At 40.4% G+C, this 27,112-nt stretch overlaps 1 protein-coding gene across 3 annotated transcripts in view; it reads left to right on the top strand.

The window, feature by feature from the left end:
• SGCD (sarcoglycan delta) overlaps positions 1–22,369 on the top strand; it is a 423,227-nt gene extending 400,858 nt beyond the window's left edge. For all 3 annotated transcript variants that reach the window (XM_060198044.1, XM_007528637.3, XM_060198045.1), the window contains 2 exons: positions 11,394–11,517; positions 13,762–22,369. In XM_060198044.1, the coding sequence (XP_060054027.1) occupies positions 11,394–11,517; positions 13,762–13,935 (298 nt within the window). In that variant the 3' untranslated portion in view covers positions 13,936–22,369. The remainder of the gene's footprint in view (positions 1–11,393; positions 11,518–13,761) is intronic.
• Positions 22,370–27,112: the final 4,743 nt, after the last annotated feature.

A 27,112-nucleotide genomic window follows, 5' to 3' on the forward strand; every position in this document is an offset into this window, starting at 1 on the left:
CCAAAAATCAATTCTGGAAGAATTAATGTTATATAGTAAGCTCTCTGTTCCCTTTAAGATTCAACCAGACCCATAGGACAGAAATAGATATGTGGTTGTGAGATCTGCATAGGGTTGGTAAAAAGGTACAAATCCTCAACAATAAAGTCAAATACATTCTGGGAATATATAGCATGGTGACTATGGTCACTATACTTATAATACAGCACTGTAATTACAATACTGCATAGACAACAGAAAGCATCATACTAAATTTGGGGGCGGGAAGTATTTTCACCTGTAGTATAAATACAACTTCAAGATACTGCCAAAAATGGAAAACCTTAAATGCATGTATTACAATTTAAGGATGAAAAATTAAGAAGGAAGCACATTTCAGAACTCAGAATACCTGCAATTACTCTAACCTATCTAGAACAGCAGAGACAAATTCAGGAACTAGAAAAGACATAAAACAGATGGGATGTACAATGACAAAAATTTGATCTTTGGGAGGAAAAAAAAAATTGGCCATACTTCTCCAGGGAAACAAAAAACATAGTGAAAAATCATTGGAATGGAAAGAAGTGGATCAGAAGTAGAGCAAAGGACCCAGTTCATTCCCCAGCACCACATGTGCTGGAGCATTGCAATAATCTGACCCTTTGTCTTCATTTCTCCTTCTCATAATACAAACAAGTAAATCATTTAAGATATTATAAAATATAGATTGAATGAAATGGGGGAATAACTACTTATGTGTGGGGATGAAAGAGTAGATACTATAAAAGTTTTCCAAACAAGTGAAAACCTTTACATGAAATGGGAAGACACCAAGAAAAAGATATGTATAATTTACCAAAATGAACTTGAGAAGAAACAAAATTACTCTGGTCCTACTAACCCTTTTTAAAATGTAAACAAAATGCTTCTCCAAGACCATAAAGTTTATCAGTGGGTTTGGGTATATAGGGGCAAATGATTGTTTTGATCTTTCATTAAGAATCTACAAAGTGCAAGGACTGGCATAAGGATCCCAGTTTGAGCCAACAGCTCCCCACCTTCAGGGAGTCTCTTCACAAGCAGTGAAGTGGGTCTGCAGGTATCTATCTTTCTCTCTCCCTCTCTGTCTTCCCCTCCTCTCTCAATTTCTCTCTGTCCTATCCAACAACAGCTATGACAACAGTAACAAGTATAACAACAAGGGTGACAAAATGGGGAAAATGGCCTCTAGGAGCAGTGGATTCATAGTGCAGGCACCAAGCCCCAACAATAACCCTGGAGACAAAAAAAAAAAAAAAAAAGAATACCTGAACAAAGGCCATGCCTAGGTGTTAAAGATACTGTAGACCATTAACACCCCCAAATTCAATTAAAAAAAAAAGAATTTCAGAACACAGAGAAGTGATATAACCTGAAAATAAATTTAAAAGAGAATCAGAGGCTTGCAACCACAGGTACAAAATCTTAAAAAGAACAAATTTCAGATATCTACAGAAAAGATGTTATGTAGTGGCATTGTGATCTACCACTGGACATTTAATATAGTCACCACATTAAAATATTAAAGGAACATATCTCATCATAATATATGAAGAATAGGTTAGTACTTGATAAAATTTACATTAATGAATGCTACAAAAACTTTGAAAGACTAGAAGGGAACACTCCTGTCTTAATAAGACGTATTGGGGAGAAACACTATAACAACAAAACAAAGCCATAATGGCCAGGTCTTGAAAGTTTTCCTGTTAAAAGTCAGAAAAAAACAGCACTGTCATATCCTTATTTCTAGTCAACATCATATTAGACAATCTCAGTCCAGTTTGAAAAGAAAAGTGAAAGATGTAAGAAATTTTGAATAGCAAAAAAAAAAAAAAAAGATAAAATTGATTAGTGCTTGTAAGGAAAAATCCAAAACAACCTGTGCACTAACTATGAAAGATAAAGTAATTACAGCAGTGGAGTTAGAGGACAAGCTTCTCATTCATGCTCAGTCTTTAACCTCAAATGCCAAGCAGTTCTCTGGTCAGTCCTCCTCCCTACACACACACACACACACACACACACACTCTCCCTCTCTCTCTCTCTCTCTCTCTCTCTCTCTCTCTTCCTTTTTCTTTTAGATAGAAACAGGGGCAGAAAGGCAGTGAGAGACTGCAGCAGTGAAACATCCTTCAATGCAGTGGACCCTGGTTTCAAGCCTGGGTCACACACATGGCAGAGCAGTACACTATCCAAGTGTGCAGTTTTGCTGGCCTGATAAATATGGTCTTGTTGTTGTTGTTGTGGTGGTGGTGGTTGTTTTAAATAAATAATTTCCTCAGGTGTTGACTGTAAGATCAACATGCCATGGCCTGGGAGTTAAATGAACAGTAGGGTATAAGTTATTCACAGTTAAGGTTGTAGGTCCCATGACCACATAATGGAAAAAGACCAAGAAAAAAGTTATCAATACAGCCTCCAAAAAGAATAATGGTGAGAACTCTTTTATTTAAAAATCCATAGTTAAGAGAGTCATGTGTAATAACTACAAAAGATATTTTGAACCCACATGATGAGAATGGTTCGATTTTAGTGGAAAACTTCAAAGATAGCAAAGCCACATGGAGACTCATGCAGTCACTGAAATCTAATAAAAATCCCACAGAGCTTTCTAGTAGGTTTAATTTGATTCTGAAATGGATGTGTGAAGCCAAGAAAAATGGGCCAGAACAAGGTAGGAGGACTTGTCTTATGAAATATGAAAGCAAACTAAAATATTTAATTATCATCATAGGATCAGACAAACAGAACAATGGAACAGACCAGAAAATCCAGGAAGAATTCATTGCTGTATGGCACCATCACTGAAGACAAGAGCTAAATGTGGGTTTATCAGGGCCAGCAGGTAGCTTGCCTCATTGGGCACAGACATTACCATGTATGAGGACCCAGGTTCAAGTCCCAAGCCACCACATGGAGACATCTGTGGGGATGGAGGGAGCTTTATGAGTGATAGAGTGCTGTCTCTCCTCTCTGTTCTCATTCTCTAGCTACAAGAAAGAAAGAAAAAATGGCCACCTGGAGCAGTGGTGTTCTGTAGGTGCTGAATCCCAATAACCCAGTAGCAGACAGACAGATGGATAGACAGATACTTTTTTTCCAATGTAGATTTGTTAAAATATAATATCAATATCATCGATCTGCCTCTGTCTTCACCCCAGCATGAGACCATACAAAAAAAATTAACACCTGGTGAGTTAGGAACTTAACAAAAAAAGCAAAGCATGAAACTTCTGAAAATAGTATTAAACTTTATGATCTCAGAATAGGAAAGGATTGCTCAAATAAGATAGGAAACACAGACCCCAGAGGAAGAGATTATGTGTTTGTTGATATTAAAATGCAAAACCTCATTCATCAAGAGATGCCAAGCACAGAGTGAAAAAGACAGATTCAAAGAAGATATGCCAAAACATGGAACTGCTAAATAATTGTTTTCCAGAATATATAAAATGTTCTTCCAACTCGTACACACACACAAATAACAACAGAGAAGACAATTAAAACAGACAAAAGACGTTTTCACTGAAGAGTCCCAAAGGGCTTCCAACAAATGAATAGATGCTTAACTCCATCACTAATTTGGGAAATGCAAATGTGAGATAGTGGCCACCCCCTCCCATCCATTTCCTAGGAAATCAGTTCAAATGTTAGGGAGAAAGAATAACCCAACCTCTGTTGAGATTTAATAACAGGAAGCACACATTCAAGTACAGAAGCTAAAACGGCAAAGCTTCTAGAAGCAGAAATGGGAGCACACAAGCATACCCTAGGGTCTAGCGATTCTGTTCTCCGTATGTGTCCTAAATTCTTACCAGGAACCAAGTTCAAGAATGAGCACAGATATAGCCTTCTTTGAGGTCACCATGTACCTCTTATGCCTACCTTGTGGGCATGTAATGTGACAAGTTCAACTTGAAGAGCAGTAGTTCTCAAAGTGTGGACCATAAACCAAACACTCTGGGGTAATAGGTGTTCTACCAAACCATGCTTCTTGGGGATGTGGCCCCAGTCATAGGTCTCTCCTCAACTGTCATGGTTTTCCCTACTCAGTGCCATCTTGGTGCTTGTATAATGTCGCTAGTTTAGGGGCAAAGCTGGCACCAGCATCCCACAAGTATGCAGTGTAGCCCACTGGTGCTCATCTAGGAGCTGTCTTCACTTTGGAAATGTTAACAGGTAAACCAGTAAGTCTGCCTCAACACCAAAGGGCATTCAGGTGAAGCAGAAAGCTTCGCGTCCTTTTGGTCTATGTTCCTATGAAATCATCATTTCTTTGGGCTGGTGAAATAGCTTGGTGAAAAATAAATGATGTCTGTATTAATGTAGAGAAATGCCTACAAAGTTCAAGACCCAGGTTCCTCAGGTTTGAGCCCAATCCCTAGCACACTGAAGGAAGTGCCGGTGCTATCTTCTCTTTCACTCTCTCTGTCTACCTCTCTGCCTGGCTCTGTTTTTGCATAGAAAGATTATGTCATGATTTTTCCAACAACCCAAAAGTTAGGGGACAGTTTCATAGTAGTCATCTGTCAGCACCTCGTGCTTCTAATGCTGAAAGGAGGAAAGGCATCTGCCATTCCTAGCTCTACTTCTCCAATCTTGGATCCAGCCTCTGACTTCTCTTTGAGCCAGAGGTGAGCAGCAACAAAGTGACTCCTAATGTTCAAGTGAGATGTACACACCACTGACGACTTGGCACTCCCTCAGGGCCAACTACTGTTTTCTTTTTTTTTTTTTTGAAGTGGTATCTCATTGTTGAGTTTATTTGCATTTCTCTGACAATCAGAGACTTGGAGCATTTTTTCATGTGTTTCTCAGCCTTTTGAATCTCTTCTGTGGTGAATATTCTGTCCATGTCCTCCCCCCATTTTTGGATGGGGTTATTTGTTGTCTTGTTGTTGAGTTTGGCAAGCTCTTTATATATGTTGGTTATTAAACTCTTATCTGATGTATGGCATGTAAAGATCTTCTCCCATTCTGTGAGGGGTCTCTTGGTTTGGGTAGTGGTTTCTTTTGCTGTACAGAAGCTTTTTAATTTCATGTAGTATCATAGGTTTATACTTGCCTTAGTCTTCTTTGTAATTGGATTCATTTCATTGAAAATGTCTTTAAAATTTATGCAGAAAAGAGTTCTGCTAATATTTTCCTCTAAGTACCTGATAGTTTCTGGTCTAACATCCAAGTCCTTGATCCACTTGGAATTGACTTTTGTATTTGGTGAAATACAGTAATTCAGTTTCATTCTTCTGCATGTTTCAACCCATTGTTTCCAACACCATTTGTTGAAGAGACTCTGCTTTCCCCATTTAATAGTCTGGGCACCTTTGTCAAAGATTAGATGTCCATAGGTGTGGGGGCTCACTTCTGGGCTCTCAATTCTATTCCACTGGTCAGTGTGTCTAATCATGTTTTAGTACCAAGCAGTTCTGATGACAATGTCACTATAATACAGTTTGAAATCTGGGAGTGTGATGCCTCCGGTTCTGTTCTTTTTTCTCAAGATTGTTTTGGCAATTCTAGGTCTTTTCTGGTTCCAGATAAACATTTGTAGCATTTGTTATATTCTCCTAAAAAATGTGCTTGGGATCTTGATGGGGATAGCATTAAATTTGTAGATGGCTCTGGGTACTATATTCATTTTGATGATGTTAATTCTTCCAACCCATGAACATGGAATATCTTTCCACTTCTTTGTGTCTTTTTCAATTTCTTTGAGTAGTGACTCATAATTTTCAGTATACAAGTCTTTCAATTCTTTGGTTAGATTTACTCCTAGATATTTTATTGTTTTTGTTGCTATAGTAAAAGGAATCGATTTCTGGATTTCAAATTTCTTCTAACTTAGTGTTTGCATAGAAGAATGCCACTGACTTTTGAATGTTAATTTTATAGCCTGACACCTTACTGTATTGCCTGATGATTTCCAAAAGCTTCTTGCTGGATTCCTTAGGTTTTTCCATGTATACTATCATGTCATCTGCAAATAAGGAGAGTTTGACTTCTTCTCTTCCAATCTGTATCCCTTTAATTCCTTGCTCCTGCCTGATTGTGATTGCTATGGCAAGAACTTCCAACACTATGTTGAATAGTAATGGTGATAGTGGGCAGCCCTGTCTAGTACCTGATCTGAGTAGAATTGCTTCCAGTTTTTCACCATTGAGTATAATGTTGGCTGTAGGTTTGCTATATATAGACTCCACTATCTTCAGGAATTTTCCATCTATTCCCATTTTTTGTAGTGTTTTGATCATAAAGGGATGTTGTATTTTGTCAAAGGTTTTCTCTGTATCTATTGATATGACCATGTGCTTTTTGGTCTTGCTTTTGTTGATGTGGTGGATCACACTGATTGATTTGCGTATATTAAGCCAACCTTGCATGCCTGGGATAAGCCCCACTTGGTCATGATGAACAATCTTTTTGATATACTGCTGTATCTGGTTGGCTAGAATTTTGTTCAATATTTTCCCATCTATGTTCATCAGAGATATTGGTCTGTAGTTTTCTTTTTTGGTTGTGTCCCTGTCTGCTTTTGGTATCAGAGTGATGTTGGCTTCATAGAAGCTGGCAGGGAGTATTCCAGTGTCTTCAATCTTCTGGAAGACTTTTAAAAGTAGAGGTATTAGTTCTTCTCTGAAGGTTTTGTAGAATTCATTTGTAAAACCATCTGGTCCAGGACTTTTATTTTTGGGGAGATTTTTGATAACTGTTTCAGTTTCATTAGCTGTGATGGGCCTGTTCATGTTATCTACTTCCTCTTTACTTAGTTTTGGAAGTTGGTAGGTATCTAGGAAATCGTCCATTTCTTCCAGGTTCTTTAGCTTGGTGGAGTATAGTTGTTCATAGAAGCCTCGCATGATATGTTGAATTTCTGCAGTGTCTGTTGTGATAACTCCTTTTTCACTTAGTATCTGATTTATTTGGGTCTTCTCCCTTTTTTGTTTTTTGAGTCTGGCTAAAGGTTTGTCGATTTTGTTCACTCTTTCAAAAAACCAACATTTACTTTCGTTGATCTTTTGTATGGTTTTCTTATTCTCAATGTTATGTATTTCCGCCCTAACTTTAGTGATTTCTGTCCTTCTGGTTGCTTTAGGGTTCCTTTGTTCTTCTTCTTCTTCTAGGTCTTTAAAATGTGCAATCAGGCTGTTTATTTGTGCTTTTTCTTGTTTCCTAATGTGTGCCTGTACAGCTATGAACTTCCCTCTTAGTACTGCCTTACCTATGTCCCAAATATTTTGATAGCTTGCGTCTTCATTTTCATTGAACTCTTGAGACATTGTGATTTCTTCCTTTATTTCCTCTTTGACCCAGAAGTTGTTAAGAACTGTACTTCTGAGCTTCCACATTTTGGGACTGTTACTAATCTTTTGTTGATTGTTAAGTGTTAGTTTAATTCCACTGTGGTCTGAGAAGATGCTTGGGATGATTTCAATGCTCTTGAATTTTCTGATGCTGTCTTTGTGGCCTAACATATGGTCTATCCTTGAGAATGACCCATGTGGATTTGAGTAAAATGTGTATTCCAGTTTCTTGAGATGAATGACTTTGAAAATGTCCAATAGTTCTAGTTTATCTATCTCTTCATTTAGCTCCCTTATGTCTTTATTGATTTTCTTCCTGGATGATCTGTTAAGTTGAGAGACTGGGGTGTTGAAGTCCCCTACTATGATTGTATTGCTGTTAATATATTGCTGTAGCTCTTTCAGTAGAAGTTTGATGTATTTAGATGGCTTCTCATTGAGTGCGTAGATGTTAATAATTGTTAAATCCTCTTGATTGACTGATCCTCTGAGCATTAAGTAGTGTCCATTCCTATCTTTTTTCATCTTATCTATTTTAAAGTCTATCATGTCAGATATGAGAATAGCTGTTCCTGCCCTTTTTTGTGGGCCATTGGCTTGTATGATAGTTTTCCATCCTTTCACTTTAAGTCTGTGTTTGTCTTGTTGAGTTAGGTGGGTTTCCTGTAGACAGCATATTGTTGGGTTGTGTTTTCTGATCCATCTTCCTACTCTGTGCCTTTTAATAGGTGAATTCAGGCCATTGACATTTATTGATATCAAAGACTGAAGATATTTTAACACCATTCTTGTAGAGTTTTAGAGTGTTCTAATATATGTCCTATTTATGGTGGTCTGATTGTTTATAGGAGACCTTTCAGAACTTCTTTCAGGGCAGGCTTGGTGATAGTTGATTCCTTCAACTGTTGCTTGTCTGAGAAGGTTTGGATGCCTCCATCTAGTCTGAATGACAGTCTAGCAGGATATAGTATTCTTGGTTGAAAGCCTTTCTCATTGAGCACTTGATAGATATCTTGCCATTCTCTTCTGTCCTGTAGTGTTTGTATGGAGAAGTCTGCTGCTAATATTATGGGTTTTCCTTTGTAGGTGACTCTTTGTTTTTCTCTTGCAGCCTTCAGGATCCTTTCTTTATTCTTATTCCTTTCCATTCTAAGTATGATATGTCTTGGTGTCTTTAGGTCTGGGTTAATTCTGTTTGGGACCCTCTGGGCTTCTTGAATCTTTATGTCTTTGATGTTGTCTAGACTAGAGAAGTTTTCAGCTATTATGGCCTGGAGAATGCTTTCTTCCTCTCCTTCTCTTTCTTCCTCTGGTATGCCAATAATGTATATATTGTTTCTTTTGAAGTTATCCCATAGGACTCTGTTTTTGTTTTCAGCATCTATTAATCTCTTTTTGAGATCTCTTACTTCTTTTTTAGTTGTCTCTAATTCGTCCTCGATCTTGCTAATTCTGTCTTCAGCCTCATTGACTATTCTCTCTGTGCTCTACTGTTTTCTGGAGTTCGTCTATTTTGTTTCCCTGTTCTGATACTGTTTTAGCTTGTTCAGCTAGTTGCGTTCTTAGCTCAGCAATTTCAACTTTCAGCTCTCTAATAGCCATGAGATAATTAGGATTTTCTTCCATAGTCTCATTTGTTGTTCCTATATTTCTGATTACAATTTTTTCAAATTCTTTACTCACTTCTGTGATTATTTCCTTAGCTAGTGTTTGGATGTTGAACTCATTATTTTGTGCTTCACCCTCTGGGGGACTTTTAGCTGGATTCTTGTCCTGGTTCTTTTCTCCAATATTTCTTCTTGTTGTTTTAACCATTTTATATATTATGTTATGAGTTCCCTCTCTCAGTATTTTTCAAATTACTGATCACTATTGCCTGGATTGACTTGTGTCTGAGTAAGTTAATTAAAGGGTTCACAGTCGTGGAAGTTAACAGTTGTTTCAATAGTATTTTAATACCTGAGTTGGAGCTCAGTGGTTTAAAAGCCTCTTTCTTTGTTTTTCGTCCCTATAGGCTATGGGAGCCTGAGGGTTTTTAAACTATCAATAGGCTTCTTAGCTTAATCACTGACTCCTGACCAAGAGATAAAGCAGGGTGTGGCAGAGATAATCCAGTGGTTATGCAAAGAGACTTTCACAGCCCCTCAGCTAGGCCACCAAGGTATAGGTCTTCTCCTGAGTTTCCTGGTTAGATCTCTGTCCCCTGGTGTCCCTCCCTATCACTGCTCCAGATTCTGAGGGCAGTAGCAGTGGAGACTCAGAGTTGCATTTGGTGAGTCTCTGGGGAGTCCTCTCCTCCCTTCAGCTGTCCCCTTGTTGGTGGAGCAGACTAGAGGTGGTGTCTCAACTGATAAACTGCTGGACTGTTAGCAGACAATCTCTCCCTACGCTCCTCTCTGTCACCAGCCACATGTGTTTGTACTCACCGGTGATTTAGTGGGTTCCTGTGGTCATTCTAGTCCTGTCTTCTTTCAGTCCTGTGTGGTCTCCTTTGGTATTCCATGTGCAATTGTTGTACATCCTAGGAGTCTTCTGAATAAAATGCCAACATCAAAGTGCTATCACCTTGTGAGATCTCACACTTCAAGCCCGGTAGCACCTATTACTCAGCTCTGGCTTATGATGCTGCAGGAGATTAAAACTCTTCCCATTTTTATTGAATAGGACAGAGAGAAATAAAGGAGGGTGAGATAGGGAGAGAGAAGGACACCGGTAGACCTCCTTCGCTGCTTGTGAAGCTTCCCCCAGGCCATGAAGGTGGGGGCCGCATGTTCAAACCTAGGCACTTGCCGGGGTCCTTGCGCTTAGTACTATGTATGCTTCACCTTCCAACTACTGTTTTCTATATCAGACTCCCCTCCTTCTACTTAGTGTCTTAGTGTCTCATTCACTTCAGCTGGGACACAGAAAGTAGGAAAGCAGAGGCTGAGAGGGTTAATGGTAGAATACATGCCATCCAATGGGGTGGCCCTGGTCCAATCTCCAGCATCATATGAGAGCCCGAGGATAGAGACAGGTGGAGCACAACAGGTGGTGGAGCGATTATCTCCCCAATTCTCTTGTCTCTTGCCACTTCTGCTGGATAATGTCAGCTGCCTACCACACCCACATGTCATATTAGAGTCCCTGAAAGTTCTTGAAGAGTTGTAGGTGTGATAAGAATAGTAACTGCAGGGGCCAGGTAGTGACATGCCTGGTTGAGCACACATGTTACAATGCACAAGGACCCAGGTTGAAGTTACTGTTCCCCATGTGCAAGGGGAAAGCTTTGTGAGCAGCACTAAAGCAGTGCTGCACATGTCTCTCTGTGTTTCTCTATCTCTGTCTGTCCCTTCCCTTTCAATGTCTCTGTCTTTATCCAGTAAGTAAATGGAATATTAAAAAAAATAGGAATGGCAGTGATCTTAACAGCTAAGACCTGTGAGCAGTGTCCAGTGCACCTGACACCATTTGAAGTACTTTATGAATAAAGAAACAGACTTTGAGTGACATAGGAGAACCCCCTGACTTAATCCCTGGCACATTTGGTCCCTGGGTCTTCTTCATGGCAATGTAGAGATGCCTACCAAGTTCACAACCTTAGCTTAGACTTGGGATGGCCTTACTCTGGGAATAAACAAATCTTATGAACTTGGCAAACTAGAAATAAAAAAAAAAAGCTTTAATGGGCTGGGCATAAGACAAAATGCATTCAGGATCCTAGAACATACCCCATACAACCTCTGTGATAAGCAAGGAAGAGAGCAGTCCAGGTCCATTATGCACTCTTGCTCAGTCCTGCTCAGACTTAAAAAGCAAACTTACAAAGTGTTCTGATCTCGTGCAGGAATGCAACAATATGAAAAAAAAAAAAGGTGAAGTAGCTCATGTGGATAGTGTGCATTTTGTTATGTGTATAAGCCAGGTTTGAGTCCCACCCCTATTACATTAAAGGAAGTTTCAGTTCTATGGTCTCTCTCTCTCTCTCTCTCTCTCTCTCTCTCCTTTCTCTCTGCTTCTCTTTCTACCTCTATCTGAAGAAAAAACGGTGAAATGAAATCTTGGACCTGAGTCTATTGTCTATTACAGGCTTGAGTCTCCAACCCGGTCTCTGGTGATGGAGGCACCAAAAGGCATAGAGATCAACGCAGAGGCCGGCAACATGGAAGCCACCTGCAGAACAGAACTGAGACTGGAGTCCAAAGATGGAGAGGTAGGAAGACACCAGTCCAGAGGCACACAGCTCTAACAGCCCACCCTCCCAGACCTGTGTGTCCCTCCCTCTGCCCCTGATGTCAGTCCCCTCACCATGATAACTGTGGGAGACAACCAGGAGCTTTGCACAAATCTGTCCCAGCAGCACAATTCTAAGCCAAGCTCACACAACACACCAAAGTCATAATTCATTAGCTATAAGTGCTGAGGTAACAGTGTGTTCTCCAAGTACAGAAGGACCCATCCCACTGTTAAAAGGACCACTGGTTTCCAACTTCCTGTGCTCTTATAAAATGAGATTTAGGTAACTAGAGCTCAGTTACGCTGTGTGTCACATGTGCAAGCCAAAGATCAAGTCAGACAACACGAGAATGAAGGCATGCGAATATTTCTTCTCTTACCCCAGCACAATTCCACTGCAGGAAACCAAAAGCAAGCCTGTGTTTTTACAAACTATGTAAGACAAAGAGAATATGATTTGGCTAAAAATGCTTTTTCTTCAAATGCCTTTATAGTGTTCACAAGTGAACTTTTATTTTTAATTATCTTTTTTTTATTTATTGGATAGAGACAACCAGAAATCGAGAGAGAAGGGGAGATAGAGAGAGACAGAGAGATACTTGCAGCACTGCTTCACCACTTGCAAAGCTTTCCCCCTGAAGGTAGGGACCAGGGCTCAAACCCTGGTCCTTGCACATTGTAACATGAACACCACCACCTAGCCCTTACAAGTGAACTTTTCTAAGTAAGAATTACTTTAACAGAAGAAGAAAGATGTGTTTTGTTGTTGTTGTTGTTTGCTTATTTTGCCGCTAAGATTATCACTGGAGCTTACCTAGAGAGGAGTGGCACCCAGCACTACTTATGAAGATTTCCCCTACAGTTGGGGACCAGTGGCTTGAACCTGGGTCCTCATGTATGGTGATTTTTTTTTTTTTGCCTCCAGTGTTATGGCTGGGTCTTGGTGCCCACACTATGAATCCACTACTCCTGGAGGCCATTTTTCCCATTTTTGTTGCCATTGCTGTTGTAGTTTTTTGTTTGTTTTGTTTTGTTTTTGTTGTTGAATAGGACAGAGAGAAATCGAGAGAGAGGACAGAGGGGAAGAAAAAGACACCTGCAGACCTGCTTCACCGCTTGTGAAGTGACCCCCCTGCAATGGGGAACCGAGGGCTTGAACCAGGATCCCTAAGCTGGTCTGTGTACTTTGTGCCATGTGCACTTAACCCGCTGCACCACTGCCCAGCCCCTGACATCTCTGACATCTTTTAAAGATAGAGGTTATCACTCTCCACCAGCCTCTGTTCATCAAGACTGCCATTTCATTTGTTTGTCATTTGCAGCATTAGTTTTATTTAATATATTTATTTTATGTTTTATATATGAGAAAGAATTGCACACAAGGCAAAGAGGAGAGGCAAGCCAAAGCACCACTCTGGTACATCAGGGCATGAAAGTCCAATGCTTGACCAGTTGAACTATTTCTCCAGCCACAGCCCTCCATCTTTGTTTTAGAAGACAGGCCACCCAGTCAGACAAAGCATTTTATTTATCATTACTCCTCAGGACTGAATAATGTGATGCTTTGCCATACAAATGACCCAGGTTCAAACCTGATCCCCACGGAACAAAAGGAAGCTGTGGTGCTATGGACGGACTCTCTCTCTCTCTCTCTCTCTCTGTCATCCAGGAGTGGTGAAGCCTTAGTGGTAATCAAAAAAAAAAAAAAAAAAATTCCCTATCTCTCCCAATAGCACAAACTGGGACACACACACACACACACACACACACACACACACACACACACGGTGACAGCATCACAATTGCTGCTGAGAGCTATTAGAATTGAAACTCTGGAGGAATTGGTTACAGTATCAATAGCCATTTAAGACTGGAACCTGCTACATATTCTAAAAATTATGTCATGCGCACAGACCCACCTGGGGCCCATGATGTCCCATAGAAAAGAAAAATGTATGAACCTAGCATATTTCACCCTATGCCTCAGATCAGACTCTACATAATAGTCACTGGCAAGTGACTCAACAGACAAGAGCAGCACTGTCTGTTTCTGGGGGTGGGGAGAGGGATTTATTCACCTGCATTCCAGAGTTTGCTGAGAATACTCAGCACTCAGTAGGTTCTCCTTCAGCTAGATGAGCCATTCAGCTGCTGCTTCTGAACACCAGAGGCACTGGCCTAGCTTCTAACAGGCTCTTTCTTCCCCATCCACTCTTTCCAGATTAAGTTAGATGCTGCAAGAATCAGACTACCTAGACTGCCTCACGGATCCTACACGGCCACAGGGACAAGGCAGAAGGTCTACGAGGTCTGTGTCTGCGCCAACGGGAGGCTCTTCCTGGCCCAAGCAGGGACTGGCTCCACCTGCCAGATCAACACAAATGTCTGTCTCTGAGGGACATTGCTTGGTGGACACTGGCTGCCAAGGACCAGGCCTTCCTGGCTCCAGACTCTGGCTACCATCTCTTTTTACTCCAACACAGAAAGCCTATCAAAGACTTTGTGTGTGTGTGTGTGTGTGTGTGTGTGAATGTGAGTGTGTTTATCCATGTGTGTGTGCTAAGCGTGTGTAGGTGGATATAAATATATATAAATATATATAAATAAATATATATATATCCTCTGTATAAAATGAGGTTTCAGTACAAAAGAAACCATGGGGTGACCCTGTGATGCCCACTGTCACATCCATCCCAGCCCCACCAAGCACGCAATCATACCTGAACTCCCAGTCAGACCTGAGCTCCCTGGCCCCTTGCCTCAATCCAGTGTGCTGCACTCTTGCCAAGGTGCACCCTCATGTCTGAGGACCGGCATTCCTCTCCCCCTCCCCGTTAGTCATCACAGGTTGGCGATAGCGGGAATCTCCAACTCACACTCAGTCATGGAGACCCTTGTCCTAAGACCATGAGTCTTCTTTTCTTTTTTTCCCTAGCTCCAGAGAGGCTGCCAGTGTCTCTTCTCTTTAACCTGGGGTTAGAGCAATGTCACCAAAATCAGCCATGGGGACTCAAAAAGTCTTCTTTGCCTTTGCATCCAGGGCCCAGTAGCTGGATGGATAGATGGATGGATGAGTGGGGAGGGATTTAAGGCAAGAGCAAGCATCTCTCCCAGCTCCAGATGCCTCACTTCTTGCTCCAGGCCTCTATCTCCGACCCCCCCCCCCCCCCACACACACACACACACAGTCAGCAAAGGAGTGTGTCTGTCATACCAGAACAGGAGAGCAGCTGCTTCTGGAACTGAAAGCACCTCACCAGGCCAGCAGGTAAAGGCTAAACAGGCAAATATGCCTATCTGCAAGACAGAAATGTTTCTACCTGTTATGTCCTCAACTCTGGCTTTATCAGTAGTAGACTCTACCCCCAGATGATCAGATAAATCAAAATCCTTAAAAGCAGAACCCTTACCCAAGATAAACTCCTTGGAGCCAGGAGTCTTAATTGAGAGCAGCAGCCAAGGAGATCTAAGTTAATTTTAGCAGGTCTTTCACTTGGACTTTATACCTGCATTATGACTCTACTGCTCATGGTGGCCTTTTTTTTCCCCTGGGGATAGGGTATAGAGAGAGAGAGAGAAAGAAAAAGAAACAACTGTAGCATGTTCTACCACTTACCACTTACCCCCCCCCCCCAACATACACACACACAAGTGGGAACTAGGGGCTTGAACCTGGGTCCTCAAGCATGGTAATATGTACAGTCTACCAGGCAGGCTACTGCCCAGTCCCATGGGAACCTGATAATTTATTGTTAGTGTTTTCGAATTGGCAGATGGTTTAGAGATATGTGTTGTTTTTAAAGACATGAACAGGGGCTTTCTCTGGTTTCTGCCCTCTTAGAAAATTTTTCAAGGTTGGGATAATTACATTCCCAGATCCATACTTAGATGTTTGTTCAAACAAGAGAGACCCAAGCGTCAAGGGCCCTAAAGCAGTGCAGGCCCTCTGACAATTGATACAGAAAAAGTCAGATGTCTCCACCCCAATCTTTCTATCCCCTGTGGCTAGGCAGTCCCTGCACCCCCAGATGTAGATCTGTCCCCAAATTCCCGCCATCGCCACCTGCCACCCCACCACCTTCATTGTCATGCTCCAGGGTCACCCTGGCCAGCTCTTGTGCTGGGACAGGGGATTACACCATCTCTGTTCAAAGAGGGGGAACCGTGCCTATGCCTTAAGCCAATGCACTCAGCAAGGAGAAGCACATCCTATTTATCGCGTCCTTACCTGTCCTTTATTTGGGGTGATTGGAGGGGAGTGGGGGAGTCACACAATGGAAGTGTCTTCAGAACCAGTTAACTACCCAGGGACTGGCAGACTAGACTCCTGGGAGCCCAGGCTGGGGACAAAGGGGCTCAGGTGGCTCTAGCTGCCACCTGGCTCCCTGTGGCCCTGAGACCCTCAGTGAAGTAGTGTTTGATGCAGTCCTGAATGCCTTTTTTTTTTTTTTTTACTCGACATAGTTTTTTCATTTGTTTGTTTGTTTCTTTGTTTTTTTATCATTTCACAAATGGGAAGTGTGGTTGGAGGAGATGAGGAAGAGATCTGAGGTCCCTGAATAGACACTCAAGGGGGTGGGAAAATGCAAGTTGTGTGCCACTTGGCCACTTAGAAATAGGGACTGGAGTGGGGGGGGGTTCCACTCTGACTAGTGGTCCTGTTGGCATCCAAACCTCAGGCCCCCTGCAGTTGCTCTTGCTCAGCATTCCATACAGAAGAGGCAGTCTGCTCAGAGACCCTAAGACCACATAAGTAGTAGAAGTGGGGCCTTACTCATACAAATGTATCAGGTCACAGGGGATCTGTATGATTTATATCCTGTGGGGTCAGACTTGTAGAAGCTGCACACACCACACACAGGGTTCTGCCAAGCCAGGAAAGATGTTCCTTGGCAACTAGAAGCATTTATTTATATCCTTCAGATAAACAAGTGTGGCTGTGATGTCCTTTATGGCTGTATACCCATAGATATGGTTGTTTTAAGAAGACAACCATTTTGGTATTAGCCATGCCATACACTTGATCCCTGGATGGGAAGAAAATAAACAGTTCTCTGGGCCTATTTCCTCTGATTTTATTTTGACCATAAAACAAAAGTCTGAGATCAGCACTTTGGAAATTTTATACCACTAGAAATAGCTGATGTGATTCTACTTGTAAAAATTTAATCCCAAAGGTGATGGGATCACAAACGGAATGAAAACAATAACAACCAAGAATAGAAACCAAGCACCAGTAGGAGAAAGACATGATATAAAATCCTGGGTTTTATTTGTGCTCAGTGGCCACAGTATATCAGGTATGAAGCCTAGATTTAAGTATGGGCTTCAGTTCAGACTTCAGAAGTCAGTAAAATGCTTTCTACATTTTTCAATGTATCTTTTTTTCCCTCCTTCAAACTTCCTCTAACTAAAATATTTGTCCATGGTCATGAGAGCAAATTTTACCTGAACTCTGGAAAAATATATATCTTTTACATTAAAAATCTCTGATCATCTTTAATTGCAAAACATGAGATTCTTTTTAATCTTTGTATCTTCTAGAAAATCATACCTTTCATTATATTAAACAGTGGGTAGGGTAACATAGAGCTCCAGTGACTCTTCCGCATTCTAGAAGTTTTAGTGACTACTCTTCAGAGGAGTTTTATATACTGAAACTTGATCACCAGATATGTCTATCACTGAGTCCACTTTGGTTATAAGTCATCAAAGTCCAGTCTTGAGCAACTTGCAGAGTGTGGTGAAGGTCTTCAGAGACACAGTATCTAGGAAGACCTGGATCTGAGGCTTTTAAATTGTTATGTTACTGAAGATATAGATTATATGAACTTAAACTTTGAACTTCCTCTGTATCCATTTTCTTTGGGATGATTTTCACTGACAATCTAGCAGTTATAGACAAAAGATTGCTTGAGGTCAAACTCTATCAAAGGGATCAGTTCATCCTGTTTCTGTAAACAGCATAGCCCTATATCACAGCCACATCTTCCCACCTCCCCAGAGTCTTTGACTGAGCACATACTGTCCCATCTGGGGGGAGTAGCAGTGCTACAATCCTCCTGGCTCATAAAACAGAAAATACTATCTGGTCCCTGGCAAGCTGAGGCCATGCATGCTATATGCCAGACATGGGAGGGAAATAGGGGAACTTCACAACAAGGTTTGGAAAAAAAACACCACAGAAAAGGCCAGCCTTACACAATGTCCAACAGCAACTCACCTGTCCAAGAAACAAAGGCTCATAGGATTCCTGAGAACAGAGAAGGTGGGGTTAGGGAAAGTGTCCTGGCAAGCAGAAGCTGTGCTCTCCCAGAGTTTTGGCCACCAGGGTTATCAGTGGGACTCAGTGCCTGCATAACATCACTATCCCAGACAGCCTTTATTTACCTTTTCATATATATATGGAGAGAGAGATGAGAGACATAGAGAGGAGAAGAGAAACAGGAGTAGAGGCACTGCTATACGGACTTCTGAGGCTTCACAGTTGCCAGTGGAGCTGTAGAGGGAGTCTTGAACCTAAGTCCTTGTATATGGTCCAGCACCTGGCTCCCAGGAGATTTTTTTCTTAAGATGCTTAGTAGATAGAGGGTTATCACCCCCCCAGCCTTGTCATTGTGTGACAAGAAGTGAGAGATGAGTCCTGAGATATAAATTCAGGATCTCTTTCCATTTCTATAGTCCTCACAGTCAGTCACATCTACAGTGAACTACTGGCACTATGATCATGCCAGGTAGGAAGGGACAGTGGGACCAGCAGCTCCTTAGAAGGTTCTATGAAGACATCTTAAACTGAACAGGAAGAAAATAGACAGTTTAGTGTTTCCTTCTAGCCTTGCTGGAATGAACTAACTCATTGCCACTTTGACTTGGTTCCCAAGGATTTGCATCTTTGTTCTTTTGGGGGAGGGAAGACAAAGGATCTCATGTGAACTCCAACACCTGTACCTTTATTCTATCCCTTTCACTCAACCCATCCCTATCAGCTTGACTCTTATACTCAATACTGTTATTGTAGTATCAGTTATGCAAAAGTTCTTGTAAGGATGAATATTCACATAATTAACAAAATGTCTTTATATTGGAAACCACGACCTTAGACTAATCCCTCACCAGGTAAAAACAAAGGCACCTTTTGGCATTTTATCTGAACCCAACCAAAGGAAGGCATACTTCCCCTCACAGGAGCAGCTGAATGAGAGCATCTTGCTTTGGCTTATTTTAGATGAGGTAACATGATGCTTGACCCAAAGAGAAACATTTCTCCATTTGTACACCTGATCCTTAATTTTTTCAGCACAGAAGGTGACATTCTCCTCTAAGTAAGCTGTCATGTACAAAACCCCTCCTCTCTCTCTCTCTCTCTCTGCATCAGGAAATCTCAAGACACAGAAAGGTAGTCAAGAGATTGCTAGAATGATCTACTTTCATGGAGGCCCAGTAGCAATGCAAGAGGAAATATACTAGAATGTAAAGAAATCATCTTCAAAGACATGAATTTTATCTCCAAGATAAAGTCTCTCTTTGACTCTTGCATCAGCTTCTAGCTGGAAGGTTTCCCCCATGTCTAACATGTTGCCATTAAAGCTGTCTCAGCCACTACACTGGAATTACAGGTATATCTCCTTCATTGGGGACATCAGGATCCATTGTTATATAACTTCCTCTAGAGTTTCTCATTCCCAAAGCCCCATCTCTGATAAGAGGTAAAGCATTCCAAAACCTGCTGCCCCTCCCTACACACACACACACACACACACACACACACACACAGCAGCACTTGCTTCTGTAATTCTAAAATAAAAAATTAGCTTCATGATTAAAATCTTGAGATGCTTCAGGGTAGGATTTAGTGTCAGAGAGAATATCTGTATTTGTGGGGGAGCTCCTGGGAGAATTATTATAGCACAAGTGTAAAAGAAAACAGCTCCACAGAGAGGGAGACCCAACTTAGCTATTTTCCTTGGCTGTCTTCCCTCATCCCTTTCCTTCTAGACATACCGCTAGGGTAGGAAATTGGAATCACCCTTGTAGAAAAGGAGAGCAAATCAGGCACTTGGTGCTCTGGAAAGGGTGATATCATAATAATATTGACATTACCAGGTCCATAGATGAGCTCAATCCATCAACAGCAAAACTGACTGCTACTCCCTGAGTTTGGCCCAGCAAGTGACATCTGTATCACTCCCCTGAGGCCAGAAATCATAACAGAGAATGGAGGAGTTGCTAGGAAGAAGGAGCCTTGTACAGTTCCTATCCACAAAGCCAGAGCAGAGATCTAAAATGGTGCATTAGATGCATAGATAGCCTCACTAGGGAGATTGAACATTAGCTAAGTTTGGAGAAAGAAGGAAACATCTGTCTCATCTAAATGTCACTCTGCACTCCTGGACTGGTGTCTGGCAGTCCCTCTACTTCTCCTTTGGGGTTATTTTAGTATAAAGCAGTAATTCATATTCTCCTAAGTGAATGACTCCAAGCTGTTCCACAGGTTCCATAGGGACAAAATCACAGAAAACTGTCCAAGAGCAGAAAGATATAATTTATTGACAAAGAAGACCATCAGTGTTTCTTTGGTTTCCCATGCATTGAACTCTTCACCTAATTCATAAAGCTCTAACTTTGGAAGGACTCTTGAGTTCCTTTGTGAATCTTAGCAAAGTTCTTTCTCAGAAAAATCACAGCCACAAAAGTTCATGTAAAGTCAAGGACAGTATTTGAACCTAAAGCCCATCCTAAGAAAGACAAAAACTGTAGTCTATTCTCCAAATATGACAACAATCCTAATTTTAGTATTCATTGCATTCACATATTTCATCCTCAAAATCCTTTTCCATAGGATCTATTTTAGTCCCAATACACAGATGTGGAAACTGAAGTTTGGGGAGGTTAAGAATCTTGCCCAAGACCACTAGCTACAAAATGTCAGAACTGTCATGTGGATCTAACTCCAGATCACTCTGGTGAAGTCATCAAGATGTCAAACTATGTCTTTAAATGTTGAGAAGTGTTTCCCACCAGGTTCTAGATTAGACCTTATTGAGAAAACAATGCTGTTAGACTTTACCTCCCTTTCCTTCTGGAGTCTCATCCATGACAGTGTTTAATAATAAAGTTGCATCACCTGAAGTGAATACAGATGTTCTGTTAATAACTGAATCTGGAACCAAAAATATATAACTTTCTCTATGTGTGTTTGATATATCAAGTCTTATCCTTACAAATTGAAAGCTATCCTTATATTCAAGAGAAAATATCAATGTTCAGTGTTCTATAGGTCTGGCTACACAAGTCAATATTTCTACATACACACCTCTTTTCCTGTTTCTCATTGCAAAAGGCTTATTTTTGATGAGGTCATCAATACTATTTAATGCTTTGTGCTTCTCTACCTTTACTGGTTGTGAAACTCAAAGAAAGAATAAGAAATAAAGGAACTCTAACTCTAGTATTTTCCCTGATTCCATACAACATGAGACTAGTAAGGACTTGCACTAGGCATCCCATACTCAAGATGGCCACAGAGGCTGTGACAAGGGCTTGAGTTCCACAAACAAACCTTTATTATCATGCCCCAAAACACACATTCTCCCAGGGACAGGTTCTTTCACCACAACTGATCTGAATTGGAAAGAGAACCCATTTACCAACTCGGATTTTAACAGTGGCACTCTTTCACCTTGAACCTGTACATCCATACTGGTATCCTAGATTTGGAAATAAGGTTGGGGCACTCTACCTGGGAAAGAAGAAGCTGAGTGCTTCCAAAGTTTTTCACAATTTGGTGGCTTGGGAGCACTTTCATCTTCTGATTGAAAGGATCAGGATTTGATATGTTTAAGTTGAATGACCTAAAGTCATTTTCAATAGTTAACTCAGCCAGAGACTGTCTGAGTTGGTTACAAACTAGTGGGGCCCTGTTAAGGTCCTGCTGTTAACCTGCCCCTGAACAGACGTGAGCACTAAGTGCTGTGGGCAGAGCTCACCAAGCACAACAGACCCAGCCCCAGTGACAGCTGTAGTATTCTAGTGCTTGCCTGACCCAACCTCCTTATAAGACCCTATTAAATGAGTGAGCTAAAAAAAAAAAAAATGTCAGTGACCCAGTTGTAGGGTAAGTCATTCAGGGATTTTCTTTCAATGATGTAGGTATTCCAATGGCTAACCAGGAACAAGTACTTTTGAGATCCATGGAACTGATATCACCAGAACCAGAAATCAAGCTATCTTGTATACCAGAGAAATCTTCCCCACCCCCCCTTGACCAACCAAAGGAACTTAGAGTAGGCAAATCTGACCTTGGGTACACTTTGGGTAGGTTTTTTTTTTTCCCCATTTGAGACCAGGAAGAGGCCAAAGCACCCTTCTGAAGGAGGTCATGTTTTAAAAGGAAGCAGTACAGAACACTCATCATGGTGCTGGCTACATGCAAGGCTGGAGAAACTATATTCTGGTGCTTTTAACAGAAAAAAATAAGGTCATAAACATCCCAGTTGTCTGGAAATTCTGAAAAAGGAACCCCATTCCCATTAAGTAACTGGGTTTGGCCTTTGGGTCACTTTTGCTTTGGTTTTGTTTTGCTTTTCTCTAGGTTTGGGTGTGATGTAAGAAAAGGAACTTCTAGTTTTGTTTTGATTTGAATAACATCTATCCTTGCACACTCTATGCAAAAATTTTGTAAGCATTGCAATAATGCTGTAAATTCCAAGGAACTATTTTAACTTTATTACACTTTCTGTATAAAAAAAAAATCAAATTTGTATTTAATATTATTTCGACTGCAGTCTTGTAAAATATATTAATAAAAATAATTATTGGAAAGAAGGAAAGCACCCTTGTCCACTTCTTCAGAGAATTCTCTTGCACAGTTGATAAATCAGTCCCTCCTGCAAACTCTACCTCAAGATATAAGATTTCAGATTCACTTCTCTTCCACTATCTCTTTGATCAGCCACCTAACTCGTTGGTTATACCACTTGGGCTCTTGGGAAGACATAGAAACACAGCCTACCTTATATATGCACTGGGCAAGGAGCTAGTGTAGTATAAGTGAGGGGAGGGGCAGCAAAATTTATGAGAGAAAAGCATTGGAACGGAACATGAAGATCTACCCATCAGTCACTCCTCTGTTTTCAATGTCTCACCTCTCCTTCCACAAAGTTGAGTTTCTGTGCCTACCTCCTGTCGCATTCTCCCTCTAACACTGTCCATTCTAGCACACAAGCCTTCAGAATCTCCACCCCCATCTATGTGGCTTTTTTCATTCATTCCATTATCCCACTAACTTGCTAACTAGTTTCATTTTTCCTACATTATACTGTGATTTGCCTGTTTACCTATGTCAACCTCAGCCGCTAGAATGTTCATATTCATTTTTCAAGTTTATAAACAGATCCTCATAGTGTGCTATAAAGCAGCTAGCATATTTCCTCATCTAGGAAATCTCAGATGAATTTGACATATCCTTTGAGTGACCATCTGACATCCATGCCTAACTATTTTCATTAACAATTACATCTCATCAAATTTAACTGCAGAGTACAAATGACACTGAAGCCATGCTCCAGAACTTTCCAAGTAAAAGGCAATAGTAGATATTTTCTTTTCAGCTAGGGTCAATTTATCTGCCAAAATGCACTAACTGTATTACCTGCTGGTTTGGGGCACAGGGGACACTTAATCCCTAAAATATCTTAATCAAAGAGAATCAAGTCAGAGAAATCACCATTCAAGAAACCTAGTGGAAAATGTAGAAGCATAGCTAAAATTATACATATATATATATATGCCACTAATGAGCAGGAAAGATTACTGCACATCAAACTAATTGGCATTATTGTAGAGACAAAATTAAAAAGCAGACAAAAGGCAAAGGAGCTAAAAAGAGGTTGGTTGCTTTGCTTCTATAGAAGGAATTTTTTTTAAGTATCAAAAATGTATAAATATACCACTTTCACCATTTCCTCTGATCTTGACTCCTTTTAGAAAGATTGACCCTGGGACAAGAGACCACATTGGGAACTAGAGCACTGCGAAAGAGACACATTTCTGAAAAACATGAATGACATTTATGAATTAGCTTTTCCAACTATGTCCAATGACAGGGTATCTTTGGTTTGTGAGTATCAAACCTTAATCACCCTCCATAAATCACATACTTTCAGCTGTGGGTTGACTGAGTTGCCCCCAAAAAGGCCCCCACTGCCATATGTGGGCAGATGCTTATCAGACACTGAAGCCCCTTGGCAGAAGTAATTCAATATGTTTATTGAATACTATACAACGTTTCAAGAAAACTTTTACTAGAATTTAATGGGTATTAAAATGAGAGACTGTGGGGCAGGCAGTAGTGCAGTGGGATAAGCACACATGGCATGAAGCATAAGGATCAGCATAAGGATGCTGGTTTGAGTCCCTGGTTCCCCACCTGCAGGGGAGTTGCTTCACAAGTAGTGAAACAGGTCTGCAGGTGTCTTTCTCTCACCCTCTGTCTTCCCTTCCTCCCTTGATTTCTCTGTTTTATACAACAACAATGACAGCAATAACAACAAACATCAATAAGCAACAAAGGCATAAAAAGGGGAAAAGTAGATTCTAGGAGCAGTGGATTCACAGTACAGGCACTGAACCCCAGCAATAATCCTGGAGGCAAAGAGAGAGAGAGAGAGAATAGAATCTTCCTAATTCCTAATTATAGTCTGTTTCAATACAAAATAAAGATTTTGAAATGGAATAGTTCAGGATAATATAGAAAATAAAAACTAGAAACTATAGCAACAAATCACCTGTTTTGTGCTACAAAGAAAACAGGATTTTTATTTTTAAATGATAGGAAGAAAAATGTTATTAAAAATACATATTGAGTTGGGAAGTAGTGCAGCGGGTTAAGCGCATGTGGAGAAAAAATACATGGTGAGCAAAAATTGGCCTATTAAATTTGAATATATAAAGAGAAAGATCAATATTTTTGAATTAGATGTTATGGTCAAAAGTAATAGGAGAAATTCAAATTTGCCATATATAATGAGAAAACTCCTAGATGTTATGGTGAAAAGTAATAGGAGAAATTCAGATTTGCCATATATAATGAGAAAACTCCTATCTTATTGATTACACAGGATTAAACTGTTTTAGTGAACAACAAAAACCAAAAATTCAAAATTCTGGAATACATGAATAAACAAGAGTATAACTGTTATGGGAAATTTGTTATCTTTCCTTACTGTTGAACTCATAATCTGTCAAAACATTAAAAAATGAACACATGCATGTACACACACCTACAGAGGGCATCAAAGAAAGAAACTTAATAAATCATAATCATGCACTCTGGTGAAGTAGAGATATTTAATAGTATCAACTGAGATACAAATGAACAACACTTATGTTTTATAAACAAGAGATCAGAATTCAACAATAAAAATAAAAGGGCATAAATAATTCTAAATTTTACATTTGAAATAAACTGAAACCAAAAATCTAAAAAAAAAATGCTGATGATAAATGTTATTAACATGGGCAGGTGGTATCTCACCTGGTTAAGCACTTGCATTATAGTGCACAAGGACCAGGTTCAAGCTCCTGATCCCCACCAGCAGGGGGAAAGCTTCATGAGTGGTAAAGGGGAGTCTCTCCATCTCTGTCTGCAGGTATCTCTCTGTCTCTCTTCCTCTCTATCTCTCCCTCTCCTCTCAATTTCCTTCTGTCTCTACCCAACAAATTAATTAGTTAATTAATTAGGAAAGAAAAGGGAGTCCGGCGGTAGTGCAGCAGGTTAAGCGCACATGTGGCACAAAGCTCAAGGACCAGCGTGAGGATCCGGGTTCCAGCCCCCAGCTCCCCACCTGCAGGGAAGTCCCTTCACAGGCGGTGAAGTATGTCTGTGGGTGTCTATCTTTCTCTCCCCCTCTATGTCTTCCCCTCCTTTCTCCATTTCTCTCTGTCCTATCTAACAACGACATCAGCAACAATAATAACTATGACAACAATAGAAAACAAGGCAACAAAAGGGAAAAATAAATATAAATAAACATAAAAAGAAAAAAGAAAAGAAAAATAAGTTATTAACATAAAATAAGTTTAAAAAACACAAAATTAAAACTATAACAATATGTTATTCCTCATAAGAAAAGTAGAAAACCTCAATGAAATGTATAGGATAAAAAAATTACCAAAATTAGCCAAATAAAAATTAGTGCTTCTTAAGCAAACATTTTGCATATAAAATTCTAAGATACACCTCTCCTATTAAATATATTTTCCATGTGATATACATTGTATTTATGTGACTCAGGTTCAAGGCTGGTGTCCTCATCACTGGAGAAAGCTTTGGTACTATGTATCTTTCCTTCTTTCCTGTCTATCTCTCTGTCCCTTTCCTTCTGTCTGAAAAAACTGTCTAGAATGGTGAAGCCCTGGGGATGATGAGAGAGACAGAGGGAGAGGGAGAGAGATTCAATGTAAAATGTGCCAAGAAAAGTAAAAATTCTAAAAGAGATAAAAAGATAATAACTCTAAGCAGTAAAGGCCAAAATAAAATAAAATAAACAACTAAACTGATGATAATTCTGTTTTTCTTCAGGCTCATTTACACATTTAACAAAATTCCAGTCAAAATCCCAATAGATACTTTCTGGAAAGTAAATAAAAACAACTCTAAGTTGCCGATAGTGCAGCGAGTTAAGCGCTCTTGGCACGAAGCTCAAGGACTGGCCTAAGGATCCAGGTTCGAGTCCCCGGCTCCCCACCTGCGGGGGGGGGGGGGGTGTCGCTTCATAGATGGAGAAGCAGGTCTGCTTTCTCTCTCCCTCTGTCTTCCCCTCCTCTCCCATTTCTCTCTGTCCTATCCAACAATGACTTCAATAATAACAATGATAATAACTACAACAACAATGAAAAACAATAATGACAACAAAAGGGGAGAAAAAAACTCTAGGGAATTGGGCGGTAGTGCAGCGGGTTAAGCGCAGGTGGTGCAAAGTTAAAAAGAGATATGAATCAACCACATTTCTGCATTTTGCATTATTTTCCTGCCAGGGAATCACGTTTATCCTTTACTCTCCGCTCACACCTGAGTAGGCTCCAGGCTTTCACTGGGGCAATCACTTGCCTCCAGGAAGGCACCCCGGTTTTGTCAATGTTTCCTTTTTATAAAAAAACTTTAAAAAAAAAAGTAGAGAGAAAGAGGGGAATAGCAGAAAGCTTCTAGATTTGTTGAGCTGTAAATTTTGCTGAGGTTGCTTGGCAGAGCCAGACCAAATGAATTTATATATGGCTCTCAAGCCAGATCTTCTCTGTATTTGACTGAAGTAACCTATTATTTTTTTTTTTTGCTTGCTTCCCTAACACATGAGCTCAAGAATTTAGGGATGGTCTGCTCATTATTTAATCATCTACACTTAGTAGATTACCAAATTCCTACACTGAAATGTTTGAAGGATCCAAAAAAAAAAAAAAAAAACATGGACTTTACAAATTAATCGTCAGTGTCTAGGCCCAATTGTCCACTCCTTCATAAGCATCTCAGGTCAGACATCAAGGGTAAGGAGGCCTCAACACTGTCTTAGCTCACA

This window comes from Erinaceus europaeus, chromosome 9 (genome assembly GCF_950295315.1).
Source record: "Erinaceus europaeus chromosome 9, mEriEur2.1, whole genome shotgun sequence".
Taxonomy (NCBI): Eukaryota; Metazoa; Chordata; class Mammalia; order Eulipotyphla; family Erinaceidae; genus Erinaceus; species Erinaceus europaeus.